Raw genomic sequence first — 24,249 nt, forward strand, 5'->3', positions numbered from 1 at the left:
CAGATACTTTACTATCTTTCTGTTTTCTATTAACAGTTGTTTGCCATTTGTCCAGCGTCTGCCAACACTCCCCTCACCACATTACCAGCCCCAAACTGCCACCCAGTCCCCAAATCAATGCTACATATTTTAGGTTTTTGTTATAGTATCACTTCACTAATAGTACCAATTTTTGTTTCAGTTATCTCTTGCTTCATAACAAACCACTCCAAAACTATATGTCTAAAAAGAACAACCAAAATGTATCTGCTTGTGATCCTGCAATTTTGGCTTCCCTCAGCTGGAAAGTTCAAGATGGCTTCATTGACATGTCAGGCACTCAAATGGGGCTGGAAGGCCAGGATGCTTCATTTATTCTCCAAAATCTCCGTCATCAGGATAGCCTGAGTTTTTACATGTACCCAGCTCACAAGTACTGACCAAGCTCCTACTTGAGCAGTATTTGCTTATATCCTACTGACCAAAACAAGTCACATGGTCAGAGTCATTGTGGGAGGAAACTACACAAATCAATGAAGGAGGCCTGATTCACTACGGAATCATTACCATAAAAATCTACACATATCTCATGCTAAATGAATGGGCCATCCATTCAGCTGACAATCTTGTGACTGTGCTTTCTGTTGATCATTTTAAAAGCTACAGAAATAAAAGATAGTTTATATTTTAAGAAGAAAGAAAAAAATTCACTGACAAAAAAATAAAAATTTTAAAGATAACTAAATAGTCTTAAAAGCAAATGACAAGCTAAAAAGTATAAAACAGGCATTTTAAAAAATAAAATTAAAAAAGTTTACGAAGAAATAAAAATAAAGTTCATAAAATAGAAAAATTTTTAATTAAAACTTAAAAATTAAAAAAAGAACATAATTATAAAATGATATACCCATTGGTATAATATTGTTGCGGTCTTTCTGCTCCTTAGCTCAGGTAGGTCCGAGTTCTTGTCGCACAACCAGGAAGAATTAGGCATGCAGACACCAGAGAGTCAGTAAAGTAGAATTTAACAGGCGAAAAAGGAAAGCTTTCAGCAAAGAGAGGGCACAGAGGGTGGGAGGGATAGGGGAGGTTCCCCTATCTGAAGGCAGGAAAGTCCCCAGTGTGGCTGGGTCCAGGGCCTTTTATATACTCAGAATGGGGAGAGTGTGTTGATTGGTTTGTGAGTATGCAAAAAATGTTAAAGCAAAGACACCACTCAAAGGTGGGCACGACAGAGTAGAAAACCAATTAGGAAAGGGTAGGTATATGTAAAATAGGTGAATGGTGGGGATCTATCAGAGGAAAGCATGCCAAATAGGCAAGTTCTCAATCCAGTCTGAGGATGTAACTTGTAGCTTGGCTTTCAGGCTTTAAACTATCTTGGGCTTGGAAGGGGGGTTTCACTGGGGACCCGCCCTATCTGCCTAGGCATTTGGCTGCTTCCTGCCACTCTCAATATTAGAAACAATAAGCTAAAATTAGCACAAATATATGATAAATAATTTAACAGACAAAGAGATGGGAAATAAAACAAATTTTTTAAAAGTTATAAGACTAAGAATTCAAAAGTTTAGTAAACAAAGGCAATCAGGATTTTCCAAGCAAAAGCAATTACCATGTCTAGCAAATCCCCCAATAATTTGCCCTCACCCAAGACATGGAGCTCTCCTTAAGAAAATGGTTCTCAAACTTTAGTATTTACAGAGTTTGTTAATGCAGATTCCAAGGTCCTCACAAAACGATTCTAATTTCATAGGTCTGAAATGGGGCTCATTAATCTTCATTAATAAGTACCCCAGATTATGTAATAAAAAAGGCCCAAGGACCACAGCAGCTACAAAAGGGTTTTCTCAAACAAGGGACAGACTATGGGGCTCCTTATCCTTCGTGTTGCACATTGCTTGAAGTGCTTATGACAAGCCCACACTTAAAATTTCAGAATCAAAAGTTAACATGCTCCACTCCCTTACTTATAGCTCAATTTGAGCTGTCTCACCCTTGTAAGCTTCCCTCCAGCATTAAAGCAGCATTTTGTAAACTACAGGTCACAACCAATGAGTGAGTCAGAATCATCAATTTAATAGGTTATGACCAGAACAGAAAATATCAGAGGGCATTGCACATAATGATAGTAATTACAGTTTAAGTATTGTTACATGAAACTTTTGTTCCAGTTGCATGTATGTGTGTATAGTGCAAAATATATTACTTAATATGAGTCATGAGCAAAAAGGTTTGAAAATCTCTGCCATAAAGAATATGATGAATTTGTCAAGAAGCTAAAAACTTTTTAGGAGAATAGTTCACCAGAAACACCCTCAAAGTCTAAGAAAAAAAAATTTTAATGATCATAATTTCATTTTATCATATTTCTGTAGGGTTTAATTATTCAGGCATATCAATGCTTCAAAGAAGAAATTTCATATGCATTTATTCCAGCATCCCTCTGAACTAGCAGGTAAGAGGATTATGGTCCCCTTTCTTTTAGAAACTTACAAAGTAGAGTTATTATTAACCCATGAAATTAATCATTAGAGGGCAGTACAAAAGGATTTATAATCATGAGTTAAACTTACAATGCTGTAGGATTTCTAATAAGTGAATGACAGAATTAAAGAAAGTTACATGAAGAAAATAGAGCTTGAGTTTAGACTTAAAGGGAACTTCAGAAAAAGCAGAGGAGAAAAGGTATAATAATGAGTCGTGTTATACAGTCAGAATAGGCTAAATGCCTGTAAAAAGAATTTCAAAAGCTCAGTGGTATAACACAATAGTGAGTGGACTGACTCCACACAATCATTCAGAAACCCAGTTTTTTCGAGCTTGTACATCTACCATCCCCTGCGGCATCGTGTCCTCAACTGGATCCTCTGCTGTATTGTATTATATACATACATATACATAAATATAGATATAGATATTGATACAGATATCAAAATCAGTATAGATATCCTGTATATTATGATGTTTTGACACGTTAAAAAAAACATTCCTAGCTGGGGAGACACTGCCTCTGCCAGACCTAGCCAATTCTTCCAGCTAGCAAGAGCTCAACCAGAAGCATGCCTTTCATATACAAACTAACCAATCCAGAACCATACCTCCTCCAGCCAGCATAACCCTGGAGACAATTTCCTCTGCCTTCATCTTCCCAAGGCCAGGTACCAGGCAACCAGGGACCACCCCTACAGCTTAGAATCTGCCAAAATTATTCAAACTAGCCAGTCCTAAACTGTTCATTCTGCCCTGCCTTGCCTTGCCTTTCCTGCACAGAAACCCCAAAAAGGCTTTGGCCTAGCTGCTATTGTCATCTGCTTCCTGACCACTCTGGTGTCTTTCCCATGTGGCCCCACATACCGTGCTTTACCTTCCTGTCTCTAGGACCTGTAAGTCTAATAAACTTTGTTTTCCTGAGCCTCTCCTCTGTCTGCTCTAGTGGCCATACCTAACTAACCAACTCATAAAAGAATACAAAACATCTGCCTTCAGCCAGCAGACAGAGGAGAGAGCATGGAGGATCACAAAGATTTTTCATGGGCCAGGCCTAAAAATGGCACTTCACTTCCTCCCATTTTCCACTGGCCAGACCTCAGTAACCTCTGATATCAGGAAAGATTAAAAAACAGGACAAGAATTCATCCATTCATCATTAGTCATCCCTCTTACAACTAAAACACCCTGAACATAACACCACACACAAAAATATAGGAAGATCTGCAAGGTGGAAAGAAGATAAACTAGAGGCTAGGAACCACAGGACTTGAGAAATGACACCATCGCTCCCCCGGACTTTCTTTTTGCTTCTCATATATCCTAGATCAGGCACTAGAGAATCCTGCAACCTGTAGCTACCAACAGGCCAAGCAAAAAAAAGGGCCTGAAGACGTGGTGGCCAACACCTGTAATCCAGCACTTTGGGAGGCTGAAACGGGCAGATCGCTTGAGCTCAGGAGTTTGAGACCAGCCTGGGCAACATGGTGAAACCCCATCTCTACCAAAAGTACCAAATAAAATTAGCCAGGCATGGTGGTGCAAGCCTGTAATCCCAGCTACTCAGGAGGCTGAGGCACAAGAATGTCTTGAGCCCGGGAGGCAGAGGTTGCAGTGAGCGGAGATTGCGCCACTGCACTCCAGCCTGGGCAACAGAGTCTCGCTCTGTCGAACAACAAAAAAAAAAGGCCTTAAGAAAAGCCTACTCTCTCTAGCCAAAGGACCAGGAAAAGGAAGACCTAGCAGAACAGAAACATTTTTGCTAATAACCATCCTAATCCAGTCAAACATCAAAGGAAAAACTACCCCACCCCATCCCCCAACACCATGGTGTCAGCAGGGCCCAGCAAGGAGCTGGACTTCTAACCCCACTCAGCAATTAGGAGATGGGGCAAGTAGGCCCTTCACTTCCCCGTATCAGGTGTCAAAGAGGTGGAATGAGAGTGCAAGTGGTGCCAGTCAGCAGCCCACTTTCCCCACCCCAGTTAGTTGAGCAATTTCTTTAGAAGTTAAACATAAATGTACCATGCCACTCAGCAACCCCACTATTAGGTATCTGCCCAAAAGAAATGAAATCATGTATATACACGTAACTGTACACAAATATCTATAGCAGCATTACTCACAATAATGAAAACATCAAAACCCAAACATTTATCATCTGGTGAGTGGAGAAACAAAATGTGGTATATTCATACAGAGAATACTTTTTGCAATAAACAGACACAAAATGCTAATACATAGTACAACATGGCTAAACCTCAAAAAAATCTAGTAAGTAAAAGAGCCAGTCAGGAAAAACCACATTAGTATGGTTCTATTTACAGGAAAGGTTCAGAAAAGGCAAATCTATAAATCAGATCAGCAGTTGCCTAAGGAAAGAGATGGGAGTGAGGATTAACTTCAAACAAGCATAAGGTCCCTTTCTCAGGTGATGAAAATATTTTAAAACTGGGTTATGGTAATGATTGCATGACTCCATAAGTTTATTACTTTTAATACTATTTATTGATATTTTATTATATAAAATAAAACATAATTTTTAATAAAAAATTCAAGTCATCCCAAAGCATTCTACAGATTCAATTGCACTATCTTTAAAACTCTGATGTCATTTTTCGCAGAAATACACAACACAATCCTAAATTCATATGGAACCACAGAAGACCCTGAATAGCCAAACAATCTTAAGCAAGAAGAACAAAGCTGGAGGCATCACACTACTTAACTCAAATGCAAAATTATAGTAATCAAAACAGTATGGTACTAGCATAAAAACAGACATATAGACCAATGTAATAGAATAGAGAATCCAGAAATAAATGTACACATTTATGAAAAATCAATTTTCAACAAAGATGCCAAGAACATACAATGAGGAAAGAATAGGTTCTTCAATAAATGGTGCTTGGAAAACTGAATATCCACATGAAGAAGAATAAAATCAGACCCTTATCTCACACCATATACAAAAATCAACTCTCAATGGATTTTTAGAGATGATGCCTGAAACTGTAAAACTACCTGAAACTGTAAAACTACTAGAAGAAAACATAGGGAGAAAAGCTCCATGACACTGATCTGAGCAATGATTTGTTAGATACGACCCCAAAAGCACAAGCAACAAAGCAAAAATAGACAGCTGAGCTCCTATCAAACTGAAAAGTTTCTGAAGAGAGAAGGAAACAATCAACATGGTAAAGAGACAATCTATGGAATGGAAGAAAATATTTGCAAACCATATATCTAATAAGGGGTTAATGTATAAAATATAAGGTACACAAACAACTCTATAGCAAGAAAACAACTTGATTTTAAAATAGGAAAAAGACCTGTATAGAGAATTCTCAAGACATACAAATGGCCCAGAAGCATATAAAAAATATTCAATATCACTAATTATCAGGGAAATGGAAATTAAATTAAATGTGCAATGAGATGTCACCTCATACCTGTTAGGAAGGCTATCATCAGAAATTCAAGAGATAAATGTTGGTGAGAATACGGAGAAAAGAGAACCCTTGTGCTCTATTGGTAGGAATGTAAATTAGTTCAACCATTATGAAAAATAGGGATATATCTCAAAGAATTGAAAACAGAACTACCAGATGATCTACCACTCTCACTTCTGGATATGTATCCAAAGGAAATGAAATCAGTAAGTCAAAGAAATATCTTCACTCCCATTTCATTGCAGAATTATTCAAAACAGCCAAGATATGGAAGTAACCTAAATGCTCATAAATAGATGAAGGGATAAAGAAAGTGTAGTCAGTGTGGGTGTGGGTTTCTGTATATATATGAGTGCGTGTGGATATTCTTCTGCAGGTGTATATATACACACACACATTGGTATATATACTATGAAATATTATTCAGCTTTTAAAAAGAAGAAAATCTTGTTATTTGTGACAGTGTGGATGAACCTAGAGAACATTATGTTAAATGAAATAAGCCAGGCACAGAAAGACAAATACTGCATGAGCTCACTTATATGGGTAATCAAAAAAGCTGGACTCACAGAAGCAGAGAGTAGAATAGTGGTTGCAAAGAGCTGAGAAGTAGGGAAAATGAGAAGATGTTGGTCACAGTATACAAAGTTTCAGTTATGTAGGATTAATAATTTCTGGAAGTCTAATGTACAGCAAGGTGACTATAGCTAATAATACTGTATTATACACTCGAATTTTACTAAGAGAGTAGATCTTAAATGTTCTCACCACCAAAAAGAAGGTAACTATATGAAGTAAAGGGTATGTTAATTAGTTTGTGGTAATCATTTCATAATGTCTACACATATCAAAATATCATGTATACTGTTCTCACTCACAGGTGGGAACTGAACAATGAGAACACTTGGACACAGAATGGGCAACATCGCACACCGGGGCCTGTGGTGGGGTTGGGGGATGGGGGAGGGATAGCATTAGGAGATATACCTAATGTAAATGACGAGTTAATGGGTGCAGCACACCAACATGGCACATGTATACATATGTAACAAACCTGCACATTGTGCACATGTACCCTAAAACTTAAAGTATAATAAAAATATATATATATATCATGTATACTTTAAATATATGTAATTGTTGCCAGTTTACCTCAGTAAAGCTGGAAAACATCATTACATCACTTACAATGGGTAAATTCAATGGTATATAAATTATACCTCAATAAAAAATGTGTTTTAAAAAGTAGATGGACTGGCATAATGAACCACCATGTAATCCATCACCTAGAGCCAACAATTATGGATTCATGGCCAATCTTGTTTCATCTGTAACCCTTCTACACTTTTATTCTTGCCATATTATTTTAAAGTACATCTCAGCTATTATGTATTTCACTGCCAATTTTATAATATTCATACTATGAGGATAAGGGTTTTTTTTTAACATAACCGCAGTAAATACCATTATCACCCCAAAAAACAATGTATCAAAGCACAAGTGATATAAGTAGTGCTTTGCTTGACCATTTTAGATAATCTCTTGTTGCTTTCTGCTATTTTCATTCTCCTCTCTTTCTTTCAACTACATTTAGTATCTGATAGCTCCAATTTCTAAAGCCTTTAAAGTCTAGTTCGGCTAATGGTTGCTTCTGACTCTCACTTATAGAGCTCATTTTCTCATGCAATATTTTTACTGGGATATAATGTTCATCAAACTTTATCTTTGGGATTCTATAAGGCCTGGTTGCAAGCTGCATGTGCCCAGGGAATTTGGTGCCTGAGGCTGCTCTAAACCCAGGCCACTGTAAATTAATATCTCAGTTTAGGGTTTTTCAGGTGCAGTGAATGTGAATTCAAACCTCAATTCCACATCAGGGCTTTCTCTCTCAGAGCCTAGACAATTTTTCTTACAGAACAGATTTTTGCTTTAGTCTACCCATTTCCTAAAGATATGTCTCTTCTATGGTCCTGACTTTATTAAGAATTTCTGTTCCAATTTCCTGCCTTGTATGAGCCTATGGCCTTGTCTTCTGATCCTCATGTGGCCATTGAAACCAAAAGCTCTAAATGACCAGGAATTGACAAATATCCATGTGACAGCTACTGACTTTAATGTATACTTACTGCCCTGGAAATGTATTCCCCCTTATTGTGGTCTCTGAGAATTTCCCTTGCTTCCCTGCAAGTTAGTTACACATTTTTAAAGCTTTTAATGTTTTGTTTTTAATTTTTTAAGAGTTTTGCATTGGGAATATTTCAAGATGTTTCATCTGCTATATTTCCAGATAGTCTAATCCCTTCTTATAAACTTTAAAATCTTTAGACTTTATAAGAGAAACGTATCTTCCATCAACCTGAGCGGCACAGTTTAAAATCTTTTTCCCCCATTATAACATAAAGCTTAATTTCTATATTTAAGTCCTAAATGTACTACAGAATCATACCAAAATTAAATAACTTACTAAGTACATCATTCCATAAACCAAAATAAAATGGAATAAAACATCACTGTGAGAAGGAATAGTATAAACAGGCACCAAAACAGTGACAAGGCACAACTTTTATTAGTTATTATTTAGTGAAATGGACAGCACTGTCAGAGTTGGTTCAAGCCAGAGTTCCAAAATTCAATGATTGTCTGAGCTTACGTAAAGTACCTCAACTGTCTGAGCCTCAGTTGTTTCAAATGTAAAATTTAGAACTTGAGTCATTTCTTAATGTATTTAAAGCTCTATACTACTATGAATAAAGTGTTAAATTTTAAAATCAGCTAAAGAAAAGCATTAATATACCAATCAGCAAGCATCATGACTCAGGAAGAATGTACAAGAGTATCAAGAATTAAAGGGGCATGATGTATGCAACCTACTTTCAGATGGTTTAATAAGATTTTTTGAGGGTATATATTCATACACGCATAAATACAGAGGGAGAGGAAGAGGAGGGGGAGGAGGAGGAAGAGAGAGAGAAGAGGGAGGGAAAAAAGATAATAAAATAAATATACTAAAATATTGAAACTGGTGTATCTGGGTAGAGAAGCCATAGGAGTTCTACGCACTACTCTTGCAACTTTTGTGTAAATCTAAATTTACAACAAGTTTTTAAAAAGTGTAATAAAGTTGGTATTTAAATAACAGATATAACCCTGGCTATATAAAACAGAAACACATAGTTATTCTATCATGGGAAGTGAAGAAAAATCCACAAAGGGACATTACAAATTTATCACTCACCAACTGTTTCAGGAACACATGCTTGTTGCTATAAATACAAAGTCTCTATTAATGACAGGTTACAGAACTATGTAAAAACTCATAACTCATCCTAAGGGGTAAAACATCAGGTGAGATTTCTGAGCCAAAAGTAATTTGGGCAGAAAGCACGCAAGTAAGCCAATAAAGCATTCCAACATTAAATCCTGACTTCCTTTGACGTCAGCCCCAGCAGACCAAGGTGAGTGACGACACAGAGAAGTCAGCACAGGAGGAAATGTGTGCCAGCTTGTGCCCAGTATCTTGGAAGTGCAAATTTAGCAGGTAACATAAAACTCCATAACTCTATCTTAAATGCTGGTATATAAATCACAATGTATCTCTTTTCTTAAGAGTCTGTATCCAGCTTCTTAGAGTTCAAAATAAGTTACAAGCAATAATGACTGTTGAGTATTATTAAGCTGACTGTAGGTTAAAAATTTTTTTAAAAAAACATAGATTGAAAGAGAGCTTGCTTTTTGATGATACTTTTAATTTCAAACTCAGCAGGAAACAAGATAATCACAGGTAGCTGAAAGTCAAGACAATTTCAAACCCATAAATGTATGTTATTGATGAACAAAGACCTCAATGCTAATTAAACTGCATTTTCCTTCATATTCTGTAATTTCCTAATATATTCTGCATACATTATCTCTGAAGTCTGACCTAGAGAGACAGTATTGTGTAGCAGTGTTTTCAAGTATTTTTGCCCTCTGGCCATGCAAATGAAAAAAGGAAAATGGTACACTATGTAAAAATTATGTATCAATTGCAAAAAAAAAAAAAAAGATAATGACACAAAATTATTTCTTTTACTTACTTTTTAAAGTCTTAAATCTTAGTTTTAAATGTGGAAAGCATATACCTTTTATCAGGACCAGTGACCCCACTGCAGGAATTCTCACTCAAATAAAATCTAAAACTTTGGCATGAGGTCATTAAACTATTCCTAGGGCACCCTTTTACGCTAAAAGCCTCTGTAAGCGATTAAAGTTCTAATTTGAATAATTACATTCCACCTACATAAATTCCCTCTGTAGTTTCAACTGTATGCAATATCAGTCTTCATTTCCTGAATTAAATTAATGTCGTGTAATGTGGTGCTTCTTTTTTAAAAAAAGAAGTACATCTACTTTCATAGGTAACCTTTCAGCAACCAGTAAAAGTGATTCATGTGCATGAGGGGAATAGGTCAGTATGAATAATCATTAACCAACAATTTGTGCCAGCATGTATTGTGTCGAGCATTGCAAAAGGGACAACTCATATAATGAAATGAATGCAGCTATACGGCTTTATAAAAATCAAATATTTTATAAACTAAATCCTATTTTCCATTGAATTTACCAATGCATCATTAGAAACTTTATTTTTTATTTATGGCTTGCCTTTAATTAGCTGATACTTCCCATGTTTGATCACCCTTATCTTTCTAGTCAAATACTTAATGAATTGCAAATTAATACTGAAAATCCTAACTTAAAAAAAGAACCACTGAGTAGTGTTTAAAAAGTAAATAAGTATTTCTCATAGAGGGAATCTTAAAAACATGCTTCCCCTAATCACAAACCAACAGAATTTTTGAAAGACCGAAAAACAATTCTTACAGCAAAATTTGTTACTCAAAGTGAATTTCCAGTGTTACCAAAACAGTATTTATTCAATAAACCCAAAAGACTAGTATTACACCTCCCTTTAATGAGATTTAATCTTTCGATCCTTGGATATTTCTTAAATAATGTGTCTACCAGTTGCTGAGTGACCTTCAAGAGTGGCTTTTCCCAGAGTAAAGAAAAACAGCTGTGTTCCTTGCAGGATGCTCAGTGACTTCCAGAGATCTCCACACCATGCCAACTATTTCAGTCCTTGAGTCATTAGAGAAATTTAAAGAGAAGAATTTATCCCAATTGTCAAAAATTCTGTTGAACCCCATGACATAAACGTGTTTAGTTGATCAAAGCTGTATAGTAGCAAAGATGTCTTCAAATATGTTGAATTAGTTAATCCCTAAATCTCATTATTATAATTTCTGCTCTTAAAGAATTTAAAGTATGATTTACTGGTATCTAGTGAAACTGTAAATTAAATTATCTATTATACCTAGAGTTGGTCTCAAATTCATGAAATATAGACCCAATTGTAAAAACATATTTTCCTTTCTTCCTAGAATTCCATTCTACTTTGATTCTGAAAATAGCATCCTCTTTCCTCTAGGAAATGTCGCCTGTACTCCACTCCCCAATTCCCACAGAACAATGTGATTCAAAGAGATGCTGTCATTTTCTTACAGATCACTTGGCCTAGCCACAGGCTTGGGGTGTGTACTTGTTCAAAGCTGGACCAATCACGGTACCCCATTCTGGTGGCCAAAGTTGATCTGTATAGTTGTATAGATAAGGGCATGTGACCCAAGCTGAATACATCACAGTCCTTCCCCAAGATATTCCACACTGAAATCAAGGCAGTAGGAGCAATCTCTCTCAGGCGGTGAAGAAACTGGGCATGCGAGCTGCCAGCAGCCATGTACCCTGCTATGCAGAGAAAACTGGTCTGAGAGAACTAAGCCAAGATGCAGAGAAGAACTTAGAAAGAAGACGGAGCACTCCAGCGGCATCCAAGTCCTGGCTCTAGTTGTCCCTGACAACGGTCTCACTCGTGCCTTCCTTGTGTGTATATAATAAGCCTTCCAATAAATCCCTTTTATACCAAGCTATTTTCCTATTACCAGTAGCCAAGGAAACTCTATACAATATACCAAACAAATTCTAACATAATACATTTGACTTCTTAGGGATAGGGCCTAGGAATACTGCAAGAAATCCTAATACCTCTGCAAATTCAAATATATCTAATGCAAACCTGGGTTTAATCCATGAACCGACATTTAGAAATAACAAGATTTAACACTTTCTTCACTGCCTTCTTCACTGGGGATAAGCCTTGTCCTTTCATAAGGCAGTCAAGGTCTTGTGAGCAAGACCTGTATCTTATATTTTGCAATGAATTGCTCTCTCAGCACAAGCCATGAACATAGATGTTCAGTAGGAATATATTAGGCTAAAAATATGAAGATTGGGATATTATGATTGCCACATGATCCTCTGGAATATCATCAGATCCAAAGTAAGGAGATTTTGTGTTCTGGAAAAGTCCTTCTTAGAATAGTGATAGTTGTATAGCAAGACAGCAGTAACAAAATTGGGGGAAAAAATCATTCTTAAACTGATTATTTGTTACCAAAAGATACATGCTTGTGAATGGATTCAAAGGGATCCTTGGGACCAAAAAGGAATGTGGGTGGCTGTGAAGAAGGCAGTTTTAATCTGAAATGAAGAATCTGACTCCAAAGCTCAGCAAAGAAAGTCTACGCTTCCCTAAGGATTGAGTCTAAGACAAGGCTGCTAGGAATTCAAGATTAAAGATGCAACGAATGTAAAATACATTCTATCTTAAACATATTAAAGTGTATTTAAAGCCATATGTCTGTAAATCTTTCTTTCTATGTTTACTGTACCCCTACATTAAGATATTTTGGCATTGAAAGTAAGTGACCAGTTTGCTTTGGGCTGGTGATCCACTATGGAGAGAACCTGAAAGACAGGGTTGAGAGCAGAATCTTCTGCCCAAGAGAAGGCCCTAACCATGCTCAAATGATGGAAGTAGAATATAAAGGCAGTCCTGTTTTTAAAATGTAGCTTTTCCCAAAGAAGCTAAAGGATTTCCTGACCTTCTGTATCTGACTACCAGAACTCAGGGAGAAGTTCAATACCATAATTATAATAAATAAAGCAAACTAATTCTAACTCCTTTAAGCTGATAACTATGCCCTTAACTAGTTCTAAATAAAACAAAAAGAAAAAAAATTAGGCTGGTTATTCTCTGTATAATTTTGATTTTTTAGAAGCTTATATATTCATTTTAGTTATTTGTTTTATACAACTATTTACCACAACGCATGAACTTAATACATATTGATAATACAGGAAACCAAATCCTATAACAAAATGCAAATTCTGCCTAACTGCTTAAACTTACTAAAAAAGCTAGGTTCTAGACATCAACTTTAGGACAACATAATTTTCTCTAAGTTATTCCAGAAGACTATTTGCATAAAACTTTTGGAAATCTCCACTCCAAAGTTCTTCCACTGTAAACTGCACTTAATCTTTTCAATTAGCAACATGCTTAAAGAACACAATACAGTATCTGGGATCAATGGTCTAGACATTTCTACAAACTGAAATCATATACCTATATAACAAGAGAGCAACTGATTGTGACTCAAACCCATCTTGCAACTACACTAATAATTTGGCATTAAAAGGATATTCTAATAGAGCCATATTCACAGAAAACAGTGTCATTTAGTATAATTTCTTAAGAATCTCCATTTAAAATTCTCAGAAAAATTTAAACTACAGACCCAGAGAACTGATAGTTACTTTTATTAACCTCTCCTCTGATTATAATACGACTGTATTAGAAGACCTTAAGAACAAATTCAGTAAAGTAAAATTTCATTTCAATGCCTTTTTATAACCTTTCAGTTCCCAGAATAGGAATAAAATTAGCACTCTCATTTCTAGTGCTTGAAAAACAATGAAGTATGTGTTTTAAAGAACGAAGTTATATCATTTTCACCTGCATCGATGCTCCTTCTACTCTTGCCACACAGGCGACCCGATCCAAGAAAGTCACTGCCACAGGCACCGCCACAAAGAAGCCTTTACAAAAGGCCTTGATGTATCTTTTCACCCACCCTTGTGACTGTGCCATACCTAAAAATACAAAGAAAACAACTATGAAATTAGTCTCAAGAAAGGTGAAAAACAAAGACATAAAAACAGTACATGAAAAGTAAGAGTTACCAAAGGGCAATCTTGTCTCTTAATATATTACACACTCATTCCTGTAACCATTAGAATAAATCTGACTTACTTAAAGTCCTAAAGTGAAATATGTGAACTCAGGTTAATGCTTTTCCACAACTCAAGTCCACTTGCTAACTTCAGTGGGAAATTTCTCCCCACAAAACAGTAAGTTAGAAAAAAATAAGCATTCCAGAAGTAAATTCTTTTCTGTTGCTGACTATTATGATGAAGTTACTCCTTATACCCCTGATATCTGTTCTCTTCTACAGTAATAAAAGTTTCAGTGGAACATGTGGCTGCCCAACTAAAGACTGTTTTCCAGCCTCCCTTGCAGCTAATTGTGACCATGTCACTGGATTTGATCAACAGCATGAGTAGAAAGGATATAATTCTTGGTTGCACCATGAAAAGGAGGATGCCCTCCCTTTTCTTCCCCATTTTATAACTGTAATACTAACAATTTGGTGGTAGGAGCAGGGGTGGCCATCTCAAACTATGAGATAAAAGCTTCAAGTAAAGATGACAAAGCAACAAAATGGAAGGATCCTAGGTCCGCAACACCATGGAGGCACCATACTGTCCTGCATTGCTTACATTTGGACTGTTAAATCACAGATAAATCACTTGCGCTGTTTGTGGTGGTGGTGTTGGTGTTGTTGTTGTCGTTGTTGTTTTTAGACAGGGTCTCACTCTGTCACCCAAGCTGGAGTCTTGGCAAGACTTTTTTGGATAAGACTTCAAAAGCACAGTCAATCATAGCAAAAACAGACAATGGAGATTACATCAAGCTAAAAAGTTTCTGTGCAGCAAACAATCAACATAATGAAGAGACAACCTACAGAATGGAAGAAAATATAAGGAAACTATACTTCTGACAAGAGGCTAATATCCAAAAACGCATAAGGAACTCCAACAATTCAATAGCAAAAAGACAACCCAATTAAAAAATGGCCAAAAGAGCTTAACAATAATTTCTCAAAAGAAGACATACAAATAGCCAACAGGTATATGAAAAGAATGTGCAGTCATGAGGGAAATGCAAATCAAAACCACATGGATATCATTCCACCCCAGTTAGAATGGCCATTATCAAAAGGCAACAAGTGCTGGCAAAGGTGGAGCAAAAGGAACCCTTATATCTGTTTATGGGAATGTAAATTAATATGGCCATTATAGAAAAGAGTATGGAAGTTCCTCAAAAAGTTAAAAATAGAACTACCACGTGATTCTGCAATCCTATTCTTAGGAATATATCCAAAGGAACTGAAATCAGTATATTGAAGAGATATTTGCACTCTTATGTTTATCACAGCACTATTCACAATAGCCAAGGTATGGAATTAATCCAAGTGTCCATCAATGGATGAATGAACTTTAAGATGTGAGATACATATATATATATATTATTTCGCCATAAAAAAGAATGAAATCCTGCCATCTGGTACAACATGGAAAAACCTGGAGGACATTAAGTTAAGTAAAATAACCCAGGCACAGAAAGACAATATTGCATGACCACTCATATATAGAATCTAAATAGTTAAACTCATAAAAGTAGAGAGTAGAAGGGTAGTTACCAGAAGGTGGGGTAGTTAGTGGGGAGGAGAGGTTGGGGAGATGTTGCTCAAAGGATATATAACTATATTTAGGAGGAATACATTTCAGGACATCTATTGTTCAGTAAGGTGAGTACAGTTAATGGTAAGATACTGTATTCTTGAAAAATGTAAACAGAGTGGATGTTATATGCTCTCACCACAAAAATGATAAATATGTTAGGTAATGCATTTATTAATTAGCTAGATTTAACCATTCCACAATGTACATGTACTTCAAAACATTATGTTGTATACAATAAAACTCACAATGTTATCTGTTCACTCATAAAATAAATAAAAATAAAAATACTCAACCACTAATTCCCTCCCAAATCTTTAACATGTCACAGGAAAAAGATGAATGATAATCTAAATTGGCTAATTCTGAATTACCTACTGTAACTGACATCAATGAGGGCTATATGTATGCATGGTAAGTAAGACCAGTACTCTTGTTTTTTATACTTTTATCAACATATATTGCACATAACATAACATTCACCCAAACCAGTAATCTTTTTATACCTAATCAAAATAATGTAACTCAGACTAACTTTAGAATATAAGCAATTTAAAAACATGTTTTCATTCAAACTCATCTAACAACTATAATCTTAAGTTAAATTGCTTATGAGTTCACACATCTGGTACTCAAGAAACGTGTTTGGCCCAAGGTACTGATTGTTTCTGTGAGCAGTCTTAACCACTATATTCCTAAAAGAGTAAACCTGCTTGACATGTTTCATTCATTCATACCCAGCTTTAATGTGAGCCCTTGAGTGAAACTAATTTCTCTTCAATGACATCTTTTGCCTAGAATCAAAACACCTTTACTAACTCATTTTATATATCTCTACAAAAGATTTAATATACTTTTCCAATGGACTATTTTACAAAGATCCCATTTATCATGTACTACCTCCATTAATATAAAAGAATAACCTTGACATATTTATCAAATCAGTACCTTCAAGATGCAAAAGATGCATTTTCCTCAATATTAGATTTCATTAGCTCAGTCTCTCTGAAAACACTTCTAACCACAGGTTTAACACAAACATCAGTCTTATAATAAATTTAAAAACGGAATGACCTCCACATCTATTCTTTTTATTGTTTCCAAAATATATATAAATAAATAAATCCAAAGAATTCAGATTATAAAATATCTGAATCCACAAATAATTTATAAAATGCTCCCATGTACATAGGAAAAAAAATAGTTACTATGTAGAAGAGAAAGGAAACGGCTCAACAGTAAATAATCAATTCCTCTTTGACCAGTTTGATAGCTTCAAAGTTATTTTAAGTGGTCTACACTTATGTTTAAGTCATATACAACTCCCAGATAATAATTCCAGGGTAGTGTTCCCCAAGCTTGCCTTGACTGACATGCTTAAAAATGAAGATCCCCACTCCGACTCAGACCTCCAAAATCAAACACTTCAGGTGATTCCCTTAATAGAGCAAGTCTGGAAAATACTGATATTTGGGTGTTTAAAGGTCAGCTGTTTACTCACTCCTCAAGTTTATTACCTTCTGAAAATGAGAACAGGGGAAAAGTTAGCAAAGAAATATCACCCTGAATGTCTCCTCACATTTAGTTTACTTCCTTACTAGATTAAGAAAAAGTATCTGCAGAACAAACATTGCACAGAAAATGAACACCACTACCAGATCCTACTTTGTAACCTCTACCTGGTTCCATCAGAAAATGACTTCCAGTGGATTTTCTCTTTGCCCCACTAAAGCAGTTCAATCATCCATCCACTCATCTACCCACTCACTTACTACCTGGCTCATTCATTCTTTCAACCAGTATTTACTAACGGTCTTCCACAAGCACTGTGTTAGGTACCAGGGAATCATAAAACAGTGAACAAGGCCAGTCCCAGTCCCTGATCTTATCAAGTTTTTACAATCAACTGTGGAGTGATAAGGGTCAATCTGAAAATCACATAAACATACATAAGAGTTGTAATAAGTGCTATAAGACAGATACACAGACGTCAGGAAAGGTCTTTGAGGAAGAGGCTGAACTGAAAAATGAGGAGAACTTCTCTAGATAAAGAACTGTGGGTAGGCAAGGGTATTCCAGAGAGCAGCCATGTCACATGCAAAGTCCCTGGGTCAGGAGTGGCCATGTTGTGATGGACAACTGAAGGGAGGCTGGTGCAGATAAAGCACACAGGAAGTGGAAGAGCACAGTGGGACATGAATGGGAGGAGGCAATGTAAATCCCAGAGCAGTTAAGACCTCACAGGCCCCGTAAGGATTTGCAGCAAATGAGAAGTAACTGAAATGTTCTAAAATTGAGGTGAATGATCCTATCTGCATTTTGAAATAATCATCTATCTGAAAGTCTGGATAGGACAAAAATGGATATAGGGAAACCACATTATTCTAGTGGTCCAGGGCAAGAGATGATAGTTGGAGTAGCACGATAGTGGAGATGTATTAACATGGGCAGATTTATGTATATATTTTGGAAGTTAAACTGACAGGATCTGGAAATAGATGGGCAATGGTGGGAGAAGGAAGGAGATAAGAAAGTGTCAAGGGGCCGTGGTAGCCTGTCAAAGGACTGCTATTCTGTTGTTCTCTTGAATTACATGTCAAAATATTTAATACTAAAAATATGCTCATAATTCCATTCCTCAAACTTTTTTTTTGGCAAACAAGCAGATGTGCTCCCTGCCCTCAAGGAGTTACAATATACCAAGGAAGACTGCCCTTCAACAATTATTTCCAATGGATGAGCATTAAAAGGGACGATGGCCCTGAAGCATGACAGCATGAAGCAAGGCTGTCTATTCATCAGAAAATGATCAAGGAAGGCCTGCCCCACTCCACCCCCACCCCCAAAAAATGGCATTTGAGGCAAGACCTCGGCATTTCAGGTAAAAGCAGTAACATATATGAAGGCCTAGGGGCAAAATAAAATGTAGCTGTTTAAGAAACTAAAATAAGTTCAGTTTGGATAGAGTATATACAGAATTTATTACGTGAATTTTTAATTCAGTAAGCATTTATTTGCTATCAAGCAGCAATGCTAAGTACAGAGGATATAAAGATGGCTAAGCATACAGTATAGTACCATTCAAAAACTCTCACTAAACAATACCTTACATTTCTACATACATTTATATGTGCACATAAAAGTATTTAAAATGGAATATTTATATTGTTTTAATTGTTTAATAACCACTCATATGTTACTTGTGTAATTATTAAAGTATACCAAAAGAGGGAAGAAAGCAGCATCAAAATGCTAGCAGTAGTTAATTCTATATGCTAGGAATGGAGACGATTACTATTTTCTTCTTTGAATTTTTGCTGGTTTCTAAAACAGAAAGATGGTATCTGCCCTAGGAAGTTACTATGATATACAGATAATATGGGGTAACACTAGTGTTAATTTCTATCCCATCACAATGAACAAACCACACTCTCACCCCAATCTCTGCTGCTCTAAGTAGTACAAATAACACTGAGCAAGATTCTTTCCTGTTTATGCAGCAATCAATATATTTAACTGACTATAATGTTGTTTATGTAGCCAGTGCAGGCTATCTATATTTCTGGAAACTTCTGGAAAGTTCTGTCAAATATTCGCTACTTTTATTTTAAGAGGCACAGAATGGAAACATGTCTTCTCTTTGCTGTTCATCATGCCCTGCATGCATGGACCTTCACAAAACAGCTGAGGATACCTGCAGGACAGAAACGGAATGCTTCCAAATATGATGCCACAGCTATCTTAGTTATAAGGTAGTATGCATGATTAAAATGTAAATTAAGGGGGAAACATTAATAAAAGTTGCATTAAATAAACATTTCCTGAATTGTAAGCCTCCTCTTCTTTTCCAGTAATGCTCTCCTACATTACTTCTACTCCATGTAGTCACTGGTACCCAAAAAGGAGCATGGTAATGAGACTCAAGAGACCTGAGGTAGATATCTGTCTCTGTCTATAACCAGCTCCATGACTTTGAACAAGTCACTTCTGGCCTGTTTCCTCATGTGTAACAAGAAGGGGCTTATTTGGGAGGCCAAGCAAGAGGGTCACTTCAGGTCAGGAGTTCGAGGCCAGCCTGAGCAACACAGCAAGACTTCCATCTGCTAAAAATTTAAAAATTAGCCAGGCATGGTAGCATACACCTGTAGTCCTATCTACTTGGGAGGCTGAGGTGGAAGGACTGCTTGAGCTAAGGAGTTTGAGACTGCAGTGAGCTATGACTGTGCCACCACACTACAGCCTAGGTGACCAAACAAGACCCTGTCTCCAAAAAGGGGGGGGGGGTAGATTTAATATCTAAGGTTCTTTCTAAGCCAGAATTCTTTATTTCTATAACTTTTTATTGTCTTTTAACTGTTTCTTAAGAACTTTGGCAGATACTAAAACAAACACTGAGATCACTATTGACTAAGAAAAAGTGAGTTGCCTTTATGGTTTGAGACTTTTTTAAGTATTGAAAATAAAAAAGAATTAACTTTTTTTAAACAACTGGTTAAAAGACCCAACAGTGAGGGAGCTGAAACCAGTGCAAATGATGTAAAAGAACATTTTAAATATAGATAAAGACCTGAACACCGTTGCTCTTTCACTTCTCATTTCCACAACTTGACTGCTGACCAGAGCATTGCTACCATCGCCTGCACAACAAAGTCAGGGCAAGTGTTTTTCTGAGAGATTATAAAGGAGCATGTGGGAGATGTCTCAATCTGATATGTGCTGATCCTGCTCCAAGCCAAGGAAGCAAGAGCAATAAAAGCTACCCTGGAAACAAGGTACAAGTGGTTGCTATTTTCAGAGGCTCAAAAGAAAATGCTCAATTCAGTCCTGTTTTATCTGAATTGTGAGGGGCACCTATATTTCATAATAATAAAACACTGTTAAAAGCTTCTATCATGTAAATACTAAAGAAGCCATTCATACATGAAGAAATGAACACAACATTTCTATGTTGTCATATCCAATAATTTTCTTAAAGTTTTATGGCATTCACATATTGGCAAAGTTAATGCACCTCCTTGTCTATGTAAATTGCCAAAGAATCATTCAGATGATCCGGTCTTTTGTTCACACCTTAAATGTTTAAAACCACCACAGTAATAAGTACCTAGCCCCGACTTCCTCTGGGAAAATTTCATCTAAGCAATAACAATCAGGTACTAAAATCATCCCCAGCAAAAAGGGAATAATTTTTATCAGTTACCTCATTCTTCTTGTAACTATGGAAGTCACTGAGGTTCAAAACACTGCTCCTGAGAAAATTATTGCTTAAAATTGTAAGTACACCCAGTTCATTGTTGAAGTGCTTAAACTGAGAATATTTTTTAAATAAGCTTTCAGAATCAAGTGAAATCATATTTGCCACCTGGCATACAGCACTTACAAGTGAGAGTTTCTTGGTGATGCTGACCTCAACCACATAACAACCCACACCGTAAATTTCTCTCCTTCCCGTAATAACTTGTGGCTTGATCATGCATTAATTCATCTAAAATTGTTCTTAAGCCTGCTTATATTTTAGCTTGTACAAAGTCACCAATCACTCATCCATGGCAACCAGGTGGATAAATCCACCACAAGTCATCCTAATTATAAAAACTATTTAAAAGTTGCGTGGGAGGTTTGAAGGTAAGAGGAAAATAATAAGTTATAAAGCAGTAACTTATGTAAAATGTAACCTTTCAATCATCATAAGCCTACACAAAATCAAGATTTTATTTATAAAGAGGAAACCATCAAACTATGAATATCAGAGAACACAAGAGTAGGGATCCAAGCAAATCTGACACACAATTCCTGAATCAGTCAGTATATGTGTACCTACCATGCACCATGGAATTGTGCTAAGAGATAAATATGTGTTATAGAACAAGGTCAGCATGGTCCTTTCTCCACGTAGAGCTTGCATTTTCATTCTTTCAACATTAAGTGCCTGCTTTGTGCTAGACACTATGTTAAGACACCAGATTGACCAAGCCATACTTCCTCCCCAGAGGGACCTGTGACAAGGTCACAAGAAACAAGTATATGACCATAAATAATCCAGCTATCATCCTCCATGGATCTTTCTAGCAGCCCCTGGTACCAATAACCTGGCTCAGCAAACAGAGCCTAAGCATGTGAAAAATCAGGAGACATTTGGATACATGTGGCCTAATACAAGGATAAAAAAGAAAAACTGATGAATTACAACAATTTTGGTTCCACTGGAAGCAGATCCTGGCAAGTAATCTATAGAAAGCAATTTAAAATTTTTTTTCAGGACTATCTTGCTCCTTTCACATTATAAGTAAACAATATTTTATAAACAGACACTTAGTACTCTTTAGAACATGAATACCAGTATCAAATTCTTTATCTTTAGTCTTGTCTGACCTAGTAGTTCTCACTTGAAAATTCTCAGGAAAGACCAAAATGGCACATACACAAAAAAAGAAATAAGAAAGAAAGAGGAAAACCAGCCAAAAATAATAAAGGAGGAGAAATGTAATTATGTAAGGCATAAAGTTAGTCATTTTTTGGCAAAGATACCCAATAAAAAAGTCAACACTGATACAATGATGAAGCTAAGCCCTATAAAATTGCTTCTTTCATGGAGATAATTGTGACTTTCTGTTGGTAAACTGATAAGCATCTGGATACTAAGAGAAGAGAGGTTAAAACTGATGTATTCAATTTTAAGTCAGCAATATGTAAAAACAAATGAATTTGAAGGTCATGCTCTAGTACAACTGATGTAGAGAGAAAATACAACCAGGAAACAACTAGGATACAGAAATTCATAAAGGCTTCCTGATTTTTGGTAAGGACTCCTTCAACTTGCAAACATCATGCATTTATGCACACCCTTCCCTCTGATTCAGTGGAAAAGCAGGCCCCATCCTATCCAAGGTGCTCTTCAGAAGCAGCATCAGCAAAGAGGGAAAGTCAGTGAAAACCTGGTGGGCTTTGAATCGAAGACCTCAGTTCAAATCGTGATTCAACAGTGTGGAAATTACTTTATCTCAGTAAGCAAAATTTTTCATCTGTGAAACCTTGCAGGGTTTCCAGAGGTTCAAAATGTTCATATGTGTTTGTTTTGTTTTGTTTACATAAGCATTTGTGTAAAGAAAATGACTAGATCATCAAATAAAGGATATTTCTTCAGATAAAGCATTAGCTATGCCTAAGGAAGAGGACTAGTAATAACAAATCAAAAAAGGATAACAGAATTAAGGATGTCCATTACAGACAATAAACCAACAAAGCCCATCTTCTAGGTGATAAGACACCTAATACATAATCATTTTGTTCTGCTTTGAACCTCATGCTGTTCTAAGATTTGACCAGTTAGGGGCAATCATATGTACTGATATTAACCAGTTAACAAGAATGTATTCAGCACTGTCTTAGGTGTCTTGAGATTTTTTTAAAAGCAAAATAAAAGGAAATATATGACTTAGTGCCAGAATTGGACCACAGGGATAGATTATATAATATTCATTGAGGAAAGAATAAAAAGGAAGAAAACTGGAATTACAGGAAAAAAATTCATGATGAGAAAGGCTAAAAAGAAAAAAAAAGGAATTAGAATGTAGGTGGTGGGTTTAAAAATGTTCATTATAAAATTCTTAGAATGTTTCTGTATGTTTAAAATTTTTCCTCAAAATTTTGGAAATAAAAGAATAAATTACATCTGTTAAGTCACTCAGATAAAAGAAAAATATAATTAGAATGAAGATGCATACAGCCCATCTGAGATAGCAAGAATGCTGGCCAGATCAGCAAACAGGACATATATTAAGCAAAGTGAGACATAAGACTGAATATTAATTTTTTTTTTTTTTGAGGCAGAGTCTTGCTCTGTCGCCCAGGCTGGAGTGCAGTGGTGTCAGCTCACTGCAAGCTCCGCCTCCCGGGTTCACGCCATCCTCCTGTCTCAGCCTCCAGAGTAGCTGGGACTACAGGCACCCACCACCACACCCAGCTAATTTTGTTTTGGTATTTTTAGCAGAGACAGGGTTTCACCGTGTTAGCCAGGATGGTCTCAATTTCCTGACCTTGTGATCCGCCCGCCTCGGCCTCCCAAAGTGCTGGGATTACAGGCATGAGCCACTGCATCCGGCCTGAATACAAATTTTTCTTGTTTTAGTTGTTTTCTTTTTTTTTTTTTCTCATCAATATGGACATCTTCATGGCTCCAGTATTTTTGGAAACCATATAAAGCAAAATCCTTTAACAATAATCTAGGACTCTCTAAGAACTGGCTCAGGCCATCCTAATCCTATAAATTATCCTTATCCTGTAACTCCAAATAGACACCACTTAACAGCATTTACAACCAAGGCCTAATCTCAAATTTCAGTTATTAAAATGAAATAAATTCTGCAAAAAGTTTACCATAAAAATTAATAAGACAGTGAATAGCTTTTTACAGGAGAAAAATCCTATTAAATGATAACCATTAGCAAGGAGAAGCTTGGTAAGCTTTAAACCCTAATAACCACAAAATTTGGATTTCAACACTGTACTCTATTTTTTTCCAATTTAATAGAAAAGCATAACTGCTATCATTAAGTAGAAGCTAAAGGCAACGTGAATTTTAAGC

At 36.2% G+C, this 24,249-nt stretch overlaps 1 protein-coding gene across 15 annotated transcripts in view; it reads right to left on the reverse strand.

The window, feature by feature from the left end:
* Positions 1-24,249, reverse strand: part of IMMP2L (inner mitochondrial membrane peptidase subunit 2) — an 888,203-nt gene that overhangs the window by 833,178 nt on the left and 30,776 nt on the right. For all 15 annotated transcript variants that reach the window (XR_010112785.1, XM_063606340.1, XM_063606342.1 and 12 more), the window contains one exon: positions 13,819-13,955. Coding sequence is in view for 14 of the 15 variants with exons in the window: in XM_063606340.1 (XP_063462410.1) it covers positions 13,819-13,953 (135 nt within the window). In the remaining variant the exon portion in view is untranslated. The remainder of the gene's footprint in view (positions 1-13,818; positions 13,956-24,249) is intronic.

This window comes from Pan paniscus, chromosome 6 (genome assembly GCF_029289425.2).
Source record: "Pan paniscus chromosome 6, NHGRI_mPanPan1-v2.0_pri, whole genome shotgun sequence".
NCBI classification, from domain to species: Eukaryota; Metazoa; Chordata; class Mammalia; order Primates; family Hominidae; genus Pan; species Pan paniscus.